Raw genomic sequence first — 14,731 nt, forward strand, 5'->3', positions numbered from 1 at the left:
CTTCTTGTATGTAGGCGTTAAAGCCTGTTGCTTCTTCAATATTCTCCCCCTACATTGTTTAAATTATCGTACCATCTTTTTCTTGGTCTGCCAATACTTCTTGTCGATTTGGTCACTTATCTCGTGCTATTCATACTATCCTATCCTCTGCCATTCTACTAATGTGTTCGTTCCACTCTTGTTTCCTTTTTGTCACCCATCCATTTATGTCTTCTATATTGCTCTATATTGCTCTTCTTATGTTTTTGCTTCTCTCCCTATCCAACAGACTTTTCCCTGATATTCTTCGGAGTATTTTCATCTCTGTTATTTCTAGTAGTCGTCTCTTTTAGATGTGTCAGGTCTTGTCTACGCCGTGTATGTTAATGTAGGTCTAATTGCTGCTTTATAGATTCTTGTTTTTGTGTCTTGTCTTAGGTGTTTGTTCTTCCAGATTGTGTCATTAAGGGATCCTGCCGCTTTACTTGCTTTTAAGCTTTGTTGTCGTACTTCTTCTTCAACATCTCCGTAACTAGTTATATATATTTTCAGATATCTAAACCTTACTTCCTGCTTTATTATTTTCCCATCAATTTCGATTTTACATCGTAGTAGGTATTTAGTTGTTGTCATACATTTGGTTTTTTCTGCCGATATTATCAGATTGTGTTTCTTTGCCGTTGTATTGACGATGTGTGTTAATCCTAAACTAACCTGACCTAACTGAAATAAAACACTTTATTCAAAATAAAATCGTATTCTTAACAAAAATTAAAAATAAAATTACGATGCCGTATTGGGCCCTAAAATTGTTCAGTCTTCAGCTAATCGAAATAGTCGTTGGGCACTACATATTCCTATCCAATCGAGAATGTTCTTGAGCTATGATATCTGCTTCTTTCCAATTCCTCTGCGGCCCTCCTGTCATATCAGAATTTTTCTCTTTTACTAATTGTACAAATCCTGAGCAAGAATCAAGCATTGAAGGCACGTCATTCGTACATACACCGATCAGCTTTTGCCAAGAGAGTTCATGTTTGTCAAAAAAGTCTGACACTCCTTTCATAACATCAATAGCTTTTATCGTGGTCTCCAACTCTGTTGAAAAGAGTAGCTTGTCTTTCATTCTTTCGTTTTATAATAATATACCGAACATAAAAAATTTACTGAGAACATTGTGGTGTCTGTACTCTGGTCTAGCTGAATAACAAAAAATGGAGATTATTTTATTGCATCAACTGTCTGGTTTTGTATGTCTTTGTCCATATAATCAATGCGACGTTTCGCAGTTCTGTCAGAAAGAGGTATTTGAGATAATTTTTGCTTCCTCTGCGTTCCAAGAATAATATCAGCTGCCTTTAACAAACACGGATTAACAAGCGTCTCTCCAATAATATGGCTCTTCTTTTCTTTAGCAATCAGAAGTGATAGCTCATATGAAGCTTCAAGCACTTTTTCAAATGACTGAACCGTAGAATCAGTACTATCCAACTTCATGCATTTTAAATTTTCAGATTTTGTAGCAAAAAATTCCTTTGATTTGTTCTTAAAAGAATTATGTTTGAATGATAAATGTCTTTCAAGATGATTAGGTCTCATTGCATCATTGCTTCGTAGCAACTTCATAGCAAATTACACACTGAGGATTCGATATTATCTTTACGCATACAAATAAACCCATATTTGATAATGTCATCATTATAAATCCGTAAAATAGTTTCAAAACACAATTCAGATTTCTGCCTTAATCTGAGCCTTCTAAAAGGCAAAGCAGACGTTGATAAAGATGTTAATAGAGACATGGGGAATCTAAAATTTGCATTCCACGACACGTCTCCTCAACTAGGCGGAAATCATGAGCGAATTGGTTTCTTGTACTCATACAGAGTAGATCCGAATAAAATGAAAAAGACAGTCAAGATTTGATTTCACGTACAAAGCGTTTATGTATCTGTTTATACGTATTTCGCCTTAATAAGGCTCATCAGAACAGCTATTCATAGGCGTTCTCAACGTGAAAAATAAATCTTTTCTGTCTTTAAGAAGCAACACCAAAATGGCTTCGAAACGGACGCAATAGCGACATCTGATAATAAATCCGTAAAATAGTTTCGAAAAATTTAGTTTTCCAGTTCCCATAGTTTTAGATTCCCCATGTCTCTATTAACATCTTTATCAACGTCTGCTTTGCCTTGCAACTTTTAGAAGGCTCAGATTAAGGCAGAAATGTGAATTGTGTTTCGAAACTATTTTACGGATTTATTATCAGATGTCGCTATTGCGTCCGTTTCGAAGCCATTTTAGTGTTGCTTCTTAAAGACAGGAAAGATTTATTTTTCACGTTGAGAACGCCTATGAATAGCTGTTATGATGAGCCTTATTAAGGCGAAATACCTATAAACAGATACATAGGCGCTTTGTACGTGAAATCAAATCTTGACTGTCTTTTTCATTTTATTTGGATCTACTCTGTATGAGTACAAGAAACCAATTCGCTAATGATTTCTGCTTAGTTTCTCTGCAAGACCCTATCCAGTAACAATATTATCTACCGGAAAAGAAGGAAAGCTCCAAAATACACAGAGGATCAATTAGAGTAAATTCCGAGATGTTGCCGCGCGTTAAGGCGAGTGCATTTCGTCAACAAGTCGAAACTTTACTTTACCTTTGTACCGAAAGCAGACAATCCCCCAACCTACCTCAGGCTCGTCCAATTGAAGAGTTCTGGGCAATATTAAGTCGGAAAGTCTATCATAACGGATGGGAAGCACAAAATCAGGAACAGTTAAGACGCCGCATATATACAAAAATTAGAAAAATTGACGCCGAGGTCGTCCAAAGGATGATGCAACGTGTCAGGGGAATTATTAGGCAAATCGAAAATAATGGTCTCTTGTCTGTCATTTGAATTTTGATTTATAATAAGGATAGTTAAGTTAAATTGTTGAATAATTTAATTAAAATATAAGATTATTGTGGTCAGAGTTATATGCTTTTGAAATTTTTCCCAAAACTTTAGGACCATACGTTACCTTCATCATCGACATCGGGTTGCTAATAGTTTTCAAAAACAAAATAAAAAACTCAGACATCTCGTTGTAGTTGTTTTATTTTAATGATCAAATTGTTGATGAAAATGGGTTTTTACAAATGGCAGTGACATTAAATCTAATGATATTCGTACTAGAAAACGATTTACCTACATAAAGTGGCAAAGCTAAGGCTTTATTAATTTTTTGTACAAATTTCACTTTAGAAAAACATTTATTTCGTATTTAAAATTAATTATACTTTTATAACATTTAAAGGAAATTATTAAATATTTATTTAATAAACCAAAGTAGTATTTCATCAAATAAGTTTGTCCATTTATTTCTTCAATATTTCTTTTTCCCTCATAAAAAGTAAAATATACATTTTTTCAGGATATATTGTAAGCTATTCCTAGTAAAATAGTGTTCCATGTTCCATCACTCTTATCATTTTAGTAGTAATTTTTTCCTTTTCGTTTGTAGTTACCACTACAAATTGTATACTGTATACTTATATGGAATTACTTGATGTTTTCTTAACTTCTTTTAAGCTGTTACTAATACCCTCATAGAATAAATACTTTTACATTTCTTTTTTTGCAAAATTTTATTTGTACTATTTATCTGTTAACATTAATCATATCTAATATTTTTACATTTTGATGACTAAGTTGGACCCAGTCTTAAAATTGTCTTACCAAAACACCCTGCAAAGTTTTCATAGAGCTTAAAGAATAGTTGTTATCTCGGAAAATTGTTTCAATATGACAAATGGGGTATTTTCCCAATTTAGAAATTCTACACAACTTACCGTCAATTTATTAAAATATTGTCCAAAACTAGTATATCAGAAGTAGATAACAGTATAAATTTATATTATTATAATGTAATTTTTGAAAATATTTTATTGCGAAGTTTCGTTTAACGGATAAGTTAAGAGTATCTTTACCTTCTAAAATACCCTTTTGCAAAAAATATTTCTCCGAATTTAAAAGTCGAAATAAAAGAAAGGTCAAGGTCAAATGTATAATTTTCTCAATATTGTTAAATTTCTAAGAAGGAATAGCATTAACAGAAAGTGTCAGATTTCAGATAATTCTAAGATGATAAAGGTAAATAGTATATTTGTTAATATATTGGGTTTCATCATAAAAAACAGTTTTTATGTTACTGACTGTAGAGTGTGTAGAGTACTTGAATAATATATTTTTTTAAATCTGCGTCTAAATTTTATAGAACTTTTATTCAATTTTCCTACGAGATTCAAAAACTTTGCAATGACCTGTGTAGTGTGTACATCATAGCTACTAGTATATATTTTGCATAATTCCCATAGTTGATGAGTATCAGAAGTATATTTCGACTAAAAAAGATTTATAAAATAAATTAATGTTTCTGTCGGATTATTCCTCAAAATACATAGTAGTAATAGAAAATCATAGTTGATCGGTATCACAAGTATATTTCGAATAATAAAGATTTATAAAACAAATTAATATTTCTGTCGAATTATTCTTCAAAATACATAGTAGTTCCGTTCCAAGTAATGGTTATAAAAGGGACTGGCATTTTGTCAAATTATGTTGTCAACTAAAAAATGCGGTCAAGACAGCAAAATTATTGCAAGGGAATTATAAATCATTTTTAAAAACGTACTTTCATACTCATTAGTCCAAACACAAACAAGGTAATAAATTTGGCAATGCTTATCCATTGAATTATTTTTGGGATGATATAAAAGTGCATAGTTGGAATATATATACATATATATATATATATATATATATATATATATATATATATATATATATATATATATATATACATACATATATATATATATATATATATATATATATATATATATATATATATATATATATATATATATATATATATATATATATATATACATCTAGGGTGAGTTATAATTGTAGACTGAAATATGCCAATTTGACCAAATATACAAATATATAAATATCGTTTTCGAATCGAATACGATGCAGTGTGTTGAGTTGAATTTTTTCGTTTTTGACTCATAATTTCTGTACATTTATATAGGTAGCTTACCAAAATCGGTACAAAGACATATATTTCATCCTAGTAGTCGCCACTTGATAAATGATTCTTGATGATTTCGACGAAACTTTTAATTGTTTTTGATAAAAACGCATTTAGATACATAGTATAAAATCTAAAAAGAGGACTTAATATATTATTTTATTTATGGAACGTGTGCTTGCGGATGCTATTCAAATAATTGTTACGGCGAATTTTATTTCTTGTAAGAGACTTATTTTTTCGGTGACGCAAATGCGATGCAATGCGGCAAATGATTTTATAAATGAAGAAATGCAAGATATGATTATTAACCACAGGAAAATTTTTGTAGTCGCTGGTTAGCCAGATGGTGTGGCTTACTATATATAGACAGAAGGATATCAAATCACAAAATATTTCCAAATTTATTACATAGTTTATGAGAAACTAGGTAATTTTCTAAACAAATCACACTTAATCACGAAAATGGAATTTTGAACCGATTATATGAAAATCCTGAATTGTTCTCGTCAACTATTAGGAGCTACATGAGTAAGCTAGTATAATAAAACTCTAAAAACGAATACTTCCCCTCTTATCGTTTTACTAACGTTCAAAATTGCTAGATCCAATAGATATTCCAGGAAAATGGTAGTTTTGTCAACGTGTTCAGAATAAACATAATGGAATAGATATTTTATTAAGAATATTGCGTTCCTTGATAAAGCAACTTTTCCCCCAGGCGAAGGATTTTTAGTTGCCAAAACAGAGCTTACTGGGAAGAAGAAAACCTGCATATTATTCAAGGAAAATATTTTCAGCATGATATTAAACTGAATCTTTGGTATAGCAATATAGGAAAGCAACTACTAGACTCATGCGTTTTCGCAAAAATTAAATTGAAATTATTATCTTTTTTGCAAAATACTTTTAGAGATATTTTAGGTTCCCTTATACTGGATGTAAGAAGACAAATATGGTTTATGTCGTATGGAGCTCCATCTCGTTTCCCATTAACTTTTAAATGGTAAACCATTAACTTCTTTTAAATTAAATTGTTTATAATTCTGATTTATCGTCGAAATATAAGCCTGATGCTATAGGTATATTTATTGTTTGTTACTGTAAATGTCCTTTTGGTACTTTCAACTGTTCAATTACGTTTGTCTCAAAAACTGATAGAACTATCGTGTTTAAACAACAATACCAATTTTACAAAGAAATAATGTTAATTATATTTTCTAATCAAAATCACTAAAACGTTTTGTCGAAATAAGTTTAAACTCAATTCATCATCAGCAGTCAATTTAGTGGCGCCCACCATAATATTCCTTCTCCAAGGTAATGCCTTTGTGTATATTTAGGTAACAGTGTATAAGTACCTACATAGTGAAATTATTACCAAAAATTTAAAAAAAATTGTAACTTTAACACACTCTATCTTATTTGACAGTAACATTTTATTGAGGCATATTTAGTTAAATGAGCAATAGTTCATTAAACTCATCACATTTTATATTATATACATATATATATATATATATATATATATATATATATATATATATATATATATATATATAAAGTAAAAGGACAACTGACATGCTTTGACAATGTAAAAAAGACTAAAATGGAAAGGGATACCACAGTGGATAGCCAAAACAATCTGGAGAAATAATATTTGAGAAGTCAATGTGTTTTGATGGAAAAATGTCTAGTGTGTTGGTTTCTTAGACCATAAAAACTGACCATAAAAACTCAGTTTTTATGGTCTAAGGTTGGTTTTACGAGTGGAATAAAAATTTCGTCTATTTTTGTGGATTCAATCGTTCATGTGGATTGTATTTTGCTGGAAAATGAAAACAATTTTTAAAACACATGAAAGTTATAATAAAGACGATTAGGCAACATTTTATTAGCAAGTATCAGTGTTTTGAGATGTCGTGATGGACGTAAAGGCAGCCGTAAATTTGATAGCATCATAATATTATCGCAATGTATCTTGCGGTTTTAATTGGCTGTACACGCTTTCTGTTAGCTTACACGTTTTCTGTTGAAAATGCTTTCGTTTGATTGTTCTAGTATTCGTTGCTGGAATTTTAATTAGCATCATCCTCAACCACTCAAAAGGTTGCTTAGACTTATTTGAGTCTTTATGTCATCATCAAGTTTCTCTTGCGATTTTTTATTTATAGTTTCACGTTACTAAAATTTATTTATAGAAGCTAAAATCTTAATTTTTACTCTCTCTATAGTGTATTCGTGAAAAAATGTGTGAAACAAAGTTTGATGAGGCTGTTTATTATTTGTTGTACGCATCTAGCCTAGTCTATAGTGGTCAATATTATGATTTTTACTATATATTTGTGGCTGCAATTTCCTCAGAAAATATTGTAAGCTCTTATATTTTATAATGGAATATGGTGTCGTTTCGTCGTTTGGATCAGTTAACATAGATGCTGTTATACGCACTGTTGAATATATTATTATAAAAGTAGTTACCTAAGAAACGTGAGATAAGCTATAACGTAGAGAAGACCCGAAGGATAGATAAAAGAAGAAGAAAACAACTTTGACTTTTATCAGTTATAAGCACTAAATATACTAGAAAATAAAGAATAAGAAAGAAAAACAATCAGTTCAACCGGTTTTTTTTAATACATTATTTCGCAACATGGCTTGTTGTCCCTTAAAAATTCCATAACGATTATCATTTAGGAGTTTGGTTATGATTAAAAAAATTAAATATGAAATCAATTTTCTCTATTTATAACAAAGTAGGTAATCTTAGTCTTGTTTTCTAATCTCAGAATATACATATTGCCTAGTTGGGTTTGTAACAAACAGTAGATCCCGATATTAAAGATAAAATTGATGCCAAACTGTAAGATAAAAAAAAGTTGCGTTTATGCAGCCAAATATACTATAATAGAATATAATGTGATACATTACAGCCAGATCGTAAAAAATAAAATAATATAAACTGTTTGAGATAACATTTTGTTTTCGTATATCTGTAAAAAAAATTATACATGTGCAAATATGCAGTATATTGCATAGTTAATGCAGTATATTGTATAGTTAGTTACCTTTCGAAATCAGAAATGCTTCACTGCAGAAATAGAGAATTATTTATAATCTATTTTACATTTTACTGTATATACTATTTGAAAGAAAAGTGTTCATTTGTTTGTCAAAATTAAACAGAAATAAAAAAACGCCTCTTTTGAAGTAATAATAAAATAAATTAAAAAACAAACAATTACGGAAATTTACTGACACAGAGAAATCTTAAAAATGTACAGGAATGACACGAATTGTTGGTCAGTAATTTCTGCTAAAACTATTTCAGAAATTTCTATAATGGATAATGCACTTATCCCAAATATTGGAATTCACAAATTTCAGAATATGAGAAAATAAATAACATTTTTTTAAATATGATTCTGAAACTACACTGCCAAGCATAAACTTAGGGTCACCCTGTAATTTGATTTTATTTTAGAAATTATTCTATTTCTATATTTAACTATTTTCTGTTGTAGCATAGTTTACTCATGGATTGTTTAAAACAAATTGTTGTTGTTCTTGTTTTGATAAACGTTTGAGATAAAAAGGGACCCTTCCCTAATTCCTAAAATCCATTATCAGCATAGTTTTTGTTTCTGTGGTTTTACCGGCAATTTTAAATTGTTTTTGTAGTGTTGTCACTGTAATTATATTGAAATGAACATAAGTTCTTTACGTTACGTTAGAAGAGACTGGTCTGCTTACTCGAAGGCCTGGTTCAGGTCGAGACAAAATTACAACAGCAAAAGATGACCGCTTTGTTGTTTATAGTGCTTTGAGAAATTGAACGGTCATGACAGTTTTTCTTCAAAATCATCTAGAAGAAGTGATAAATGTAAGCGTAAGTGAATGGACAGGTAGGAAGCGACTTCATGCTGCTGCTTTATCTTCTCGAACTAGAGTAACTGGACCTCCGCTTTCCCGTGAACACCGAATTCCCTGATTGAATTTTGCACTAGAACACTTGGCTTGGACACTATAAGATTGGAGTCAATATTGTATTCCAATGAATCAAGATCGGACTTGGACAAACGTGTAACAGTGTGGTGACGTCCACTTTTTACGCTTACACGGAGTTAGTCTTTATCAAGAGTGGGACATTGACTGCGTATAGGTACTCGACACAGGTTCTAGAAGAGCAATATTTATGCATGATAATGTACGGCTCCATACTGCTTGGATAGTTACTGAGTATCTTGACGAGGTTTAAATTAAACGATTTGTTTGGTCTGCTAGCAGTCCAGATATCAAACCCATAGAACATGTTTGGAATGAAATAAAGAGACGTTTATGGATTCATGTACCAGCCCCCAGAAATACAAGAGAGCTTCGCTACATATTGGTATATTAAAGGAATAATTGTCTGCAGAATGTATTCCAAAATCAGATCCAAAGCATCGTTTGCTAGTCGTTATCACTTCTAAAGAAGAAAATACTCGCTACAGAAGTTCTTAAAATTTCTTTTCTTTCAATAATTTTGTTTCAATAAAAAAGACATCAAATTAAAATTAACCCTTTTCAATATTTAGTATCTCAAAGGAAAACTGTTCACTTTCATTACATTTAATAAACTTTGAGGGACAAAAACGTTGTTTTCTTTGAGCAATTAGTTAGTTAACAAACAAGTTACAAACTATGTTACATCGAAAATAGTTAAAATGGAATATTAATTTCTAAAATAAATTCAAATTACGGTGGGACTCTAATTTTTTTGCAGTGTATTTTTTATGACATTCTTAATGTATGGATGTACCTAGATAAATTACAATTGTGCTTCAAAATACTTTATATTTGACATTTCGGGTTCCTCTTCGAAAATCGTTATCAAAATAAAAACTATATATTTAATTCTGTTACTTTTGTGCGACATTATTTGGCGTATAATTTTTCTTAGGAATTTCATATCTATTGGTGTCATCATGATTTTATCTGTAACCTGCTTATATATTTTATTTAAAACTATGATTCTCTAGCATTTTACAGTAAGTAGTGCTATGGCATTGTAAATTCTCAATTTAATTTTGCGGTCTATTTATTTTTTGCCTATAATGGTTTTATTTATTGCATAGTATACATCATTTGCTTGCTTGTTCTTGCTATTGTACTATCACATGTATCCGTTTTATTATTTATAATCATTATTTTTATATTTTTATTTTCCCTAGTATTTATTTTGACTTCCATTTTCGTTATTTCCTGTTCATACTGGAAGTAACTCATTTATTTTTATTTTTGAATCCACTATTAAAATTAGATCATCTGCATACAAAAGGTTGTCTATTTTGGCCGGTGTAAGTAGTTTATACTAGTATACATCTTTTTATTTTTCTGCTGGTTTTAATTATTCTGCTAATGAAAAGTAGCGGAATCTCCTTGTTTGACTTCGACTCTTATTCTAAGTTGATTTGATAATGGGCCTTTTAATTTTTTCACCCCTGTCACCGTTTTGTACAGACTTTTGACAAAATTTATTATTTTCTCTAAAACTCAAACTAAACGTGAAGATTGTTCCTGTTCTGTTTTAACTTTTTCTTTCTATAACGTTTCCCAGAATTGTATGTAATCATTTATTTACTTACCACTTCTATACGCGGTTGATCATCTTCTAATTTATTTGGTGTTATTTTCCATATAGAATACTCCAGTATTCTTGTATCGACCTTAAAAGTTTATTGAAAGGCAAATGGCCCTCTAGTTTTCTGGATAGATATGCTCCCCTGTTGACTTCACAGTCTAGTGGTATTGTTTATGTTCTATATATTTCTTGTAGTCTTTCCAAAAATCGTACTTTTCCCTCAAGGCTTACGAATTTTATCATTTGATTAATCCGCAAGTTTATCTCAAACTTTAAGTACTTTCTTCAATATCTCTATATCTGTTTTCTTCGTGTTAATTCTTTTTTTTTTGTAAATCCATATTTCAGACAAGTATTTTCCTTTCTGTTTTCTCCTTTTTACCTAAATTTATTTAAGTTATCCTGGGATTTTGTATTTATGCTTACTCTTTCTCCGTTTAAAGATCTGATCGTTTTCCAAAATGGTTAGTTTGTTATACATCTGATTTATATCATTTCCAAACTCTTTTCAACTTTTCTTATATGCTTGCTTTATTATTTGTTTGGCTTGCCTTCTTCGTTTTACCAGAAGGTGCTACTCATTAAAAAATCATTTAAATGAAAAACTTCAAACATTATCTGTCCACTTATTTTCTTTTGATTTTCTCTGTTGTTTCCTGTACAGCCTTTCGCTTGTTCTTATCTTTATCTATTTGAGCATTCCAATCTCCCATCACGTATTCGCTTGTTTTCTGTCTCTGTCTGATAATATTTATTATTTGTTTAAGTTGCAATTTAATTAGCAGAATTCGCGAAGCTTATAGGTTTGGAATTAACAACACTTTTGTAGTGCGTGTTTGCTACAACTATATCTCCTACTTCTTTCGCTATTCCCTTAGCTTGTATGCCTAAGTATTTAAGATTATAATGCCCAATTATGGTGTTGATACAAGCATGCTATTTAGGGTGGCAGTGAATAAAATTAAGATAGCTATGATGGTAACCAACGTTCTGAAAGGACATGGTACATGAAGAAGAAGAATGCCCAATTTGCATATTTCTTGTCCCGATTTTTTTTGTTTCACATGTAACAAATGTTAATATTATAACTTGCCATGTCTTTCGTAAGTTGTTTTTCTTTTCCTTTTATGGATTTGATATTCCTTTTCCCAATTTTTAATATATCTAATATATCTGTTTTCATTTATTTTATTTTCATTTCTTTCGCTGTATCTTCTGATGTCCTTAAATTCTGCCATGGCCACACATATACATACTCGATATAAAATTTGTAGAAGTTAGTTTTTTTATTTAGTTTTTGTCACATTGTTAATGATTTTTTTAACATTATTTATGTTATGATTCCATTTTCATCTGATACCTTCTATCCAAGGCTTTTCACTGAATACCTACCTGTTTATTCTTATTATAGATGACAGCGAAAGTAACGAACGGGGCTCCTTAGTAAATGTTCTTTGCTGACGGTATCGTGTTAGTAAAGGAGATCAAGAAAATGGAGGAGAAGTTGGGGGTTGGAGAAGAGCTATCGAAGAGAGGGAATTTACGGTTAGCAGATCGAAAACGGTGTATATGTGTTTGGGAGGAAGAGGAATGGTTGGGGACATAGAATTGCTTGGAGAAAAACTACGAGTAGGAGAATCTAAATAGCTTGACTTCTACATAACGGAAAATAAGACACTAGATCGAGAAATTGCCCAGAGAATACAGGCTGGTTGATTTAACTAGAAGCAAATGAACGTGGGGGCTCTGTGATCAAAAAATCGGAAAAGAGCTGAAAGGAAAGATATGTAAGAGATATCCTGCGTTGGTGTACGGCGGTGAAGTGTGACCTGTAAATAAGATTCAGGAGAAGAAAATAAAGGTAGCTGAAATGAAAATGTAACAGTGGATGTTGGGTAAGACTAGAAGGGAAAGGATCAGAAACAACTTGATTATCAAAAGGCCGGGTGACTACAGTCTTAAAAAAAGATTCAAGAACAAAGACTGCAATGGTTCGATCATGCCAGACGTAGAAATTAAAACTATGTAGGACGAAGGATAGAGCTGTTAAAAATGAATGGAAGAAAAGGTAGAGGAAAACCGAATAGAAAAGGAAGGACTGTGTGGCAGAGGACTTAGGAGAAAAAGGTTTAGTTGAAGAAGACCAGATGGATAGAAATAAGTGGCAACGAAAAGTAAGGAATAGCGACCCCTAAAAAGGAAAAAAACTGAGGAAGAAGAAATAGATATATAAGTAAGGCAGATAAAATTAAACTAATTACCTTTTTTTCTATAACGAAGTAAAAAAATTAAATAATTTGTTTTATTTGTATTTGATAACGATTTCTGAAGAGGAAATCGAAACGTAAATTACAAACATACGTTTAATTGTGATCTACAGTTAAATATACATATTGTGAATACAACTTTAAAAACTGAACAGTATTTATTTTCTGTCGCAATTTCGTATATTTATATATTTTCTAGCAGGCGAGAGCTAAAACTTCATGACACCTGAAGTTCACAAAGGTTACTGAAATTTATCAACGATTAATACAAAATAAAATGTTACAAAAATGTGTTAACATATCAGGTACATATTTTTCTCAATCGTACAGTTTTTTTCAATGGTAACTTTAAAAAGATGACATGTTTTAAACATGTAAACATGTTTCTCACTAGAAAAACATCTTTAGTTTTGGCATAATAACGCTACAACGTTAACTTCATACACTGTACAAATATAGTTATTTAAGTACTGAATTAGTAATTTCGTCCTAACAGTCAAAACTGCACACTAGCTATTTACTTGACACCTATAAACAGGGATCTACTGTTACATCACATTAATAAATTTATTCCTGCTTGAATCCATTAGCTGTTGGTTCGCGTTGTTCTTGTTCTCGTTTCTGAAGTTGAAAGAATACCACAAGTCTGCCGCTTAACATGAAAAGGAAAACTAACGCCGGGGCTGTCCTCTCTAGTTTATCTGCTACCATATAGTGTGAGTATACGGCCATCAGAGTTAGAATAAGTAGGACTATGTTGGAAAGGTTTTTTATCTTATCTGAAAAACGAAATTAAATTTAATAAACCATTGAACCAAATCAAATATTTCAGCTTAAAATAAATATATTGACTAATTTAATGTTCTTAAAGTATGAATGAATTCAACAAAATAGTTAAAGATTTACACCCAAACTAATTTTTAAAAATGTTTAAAAATTAAAATTAATTTATGTTTAAAAATAGTTTTTTTGTATATTAAAAAAAGATGAGAGACTGTGATAAATTTTATCAACATTATAATACATCTTCGTTGATACAACCTCATTAAGTTTGTAAGTAGTGAATTTTTTAATTAATTATACCAACGCCAACAATTTATTCATCACATTTATAGCTCCCTGATGAAGGACATAACCAATGTCCGAAAGCTTGGAATAAAGATTTAAAAGAGTACACGTTTCATTTTTATTGCTGCAAACCCAATATTTATCGTTTACTTCCTTGTCAGCAAATACTTCTGGTTCATTATATATATATATATATATATATATATATATATATATATATATATATATATATATATATATATATATATATATATATATATATATATATATATATATATATATATATATATACATCTAGCGGTTAATGTAAGCTCCGTTCTAAAACGGTATTATAGTAAAATATACACCGTGTATACTATTATCTGAGTAGCGCTTTATGTAGACTCCGACCAACATGTAGGATTAAGTGGACTCCACAACAGGATAAACCATTTTTGGGATCCGTATTTACCATTTTCTGTACATTTCTAAACTCCTGCGATGTTGCCAATAATTGTATTAGTAGTAGATTTTCAAATTTTACAGCAGATACGCTTTGGAACTTGAAATTTATTTAAATATCCATCAATTTAGTCATGGAGGAATTTCAGGACTATTTGGCTAATGAAGTTAAATATAAATTGTTAACCGACACATAACTTTATTTTACTTTTTAGTTTTAATAAACAAGGCGGTAATTTATATTACTTGCTTTATATATT

At 30.5% G+C, this 14,731-nt stretch overlaps 3 protein-coding genes across 3 annotated transcripts in view; 1 reads left to right on the forward strand and 2 right to left on the reverse strand.

The window, feature by feature from the left end:
• LOC140448468 (uncharacterized) overlaps positions 1-14,731 on the forward strand; it is a 375,096-nt gene that overhangs the window by 287,089 nt on the left and 73,276 nt on the right. The gene's annotated exons all lie outside the window — the stretch shown is intronic.
• On the reverse strand, positions 1,201-1,578 carry LOC140448956 (protein FAM200C-like). The gene has a single exon (XM_072542095.1). The coding sequence runs from the start codon at positions 1,576-1,578 to the stop codon at positions 1,201-1,203; it is 378 nt and encodes a 125-aa protein (XP_072398196.1).
• LOC140447722 (novel acetylcholine receptor chaperone) overlaps positions 7,798-14,731 on the reverse strand; it is a 79,620-nt gene continuing 72,686 nt past the window's right edge. The window contains exon 3 of the mRNA XM_072540537.1: positions 7,798-13,741. Within this exon, the coding sequence (XP_072396638.1) occupies positions 13,530-13,741 (212 nt within the window). The 3' untranslated portion in view covers positions 7,798-13,529. The remainder of the gene's footprint in view (positions 13,742-14,731) is intronic.

The sequence above is a fragment of the Diabrotica undecimpunctata genome, chromosome 8 (genome assembly GCF_040954645.1).
Source record: "Diabrotica undecimpunctata isolate CICGRU chromosome 8, icDiaUnde3, whole genome shotgun sequence".
NCBI lineage: Eukaryota > Metazoa > Arthropoda > Insecta > Coleoptera > Chrysomelidae > Diabrotica > Diabrotica undecimpunctata.

Bases quoted from the DNA above. Each gene is read 5' to 3' on its own strand.
- LOC140448956 (XM_072542095.1), bottom strand. From the start codon at position 1,578: ATGAGACCTAATCATCTTGAAAGACATTTATCATTCAAACATAATTCT.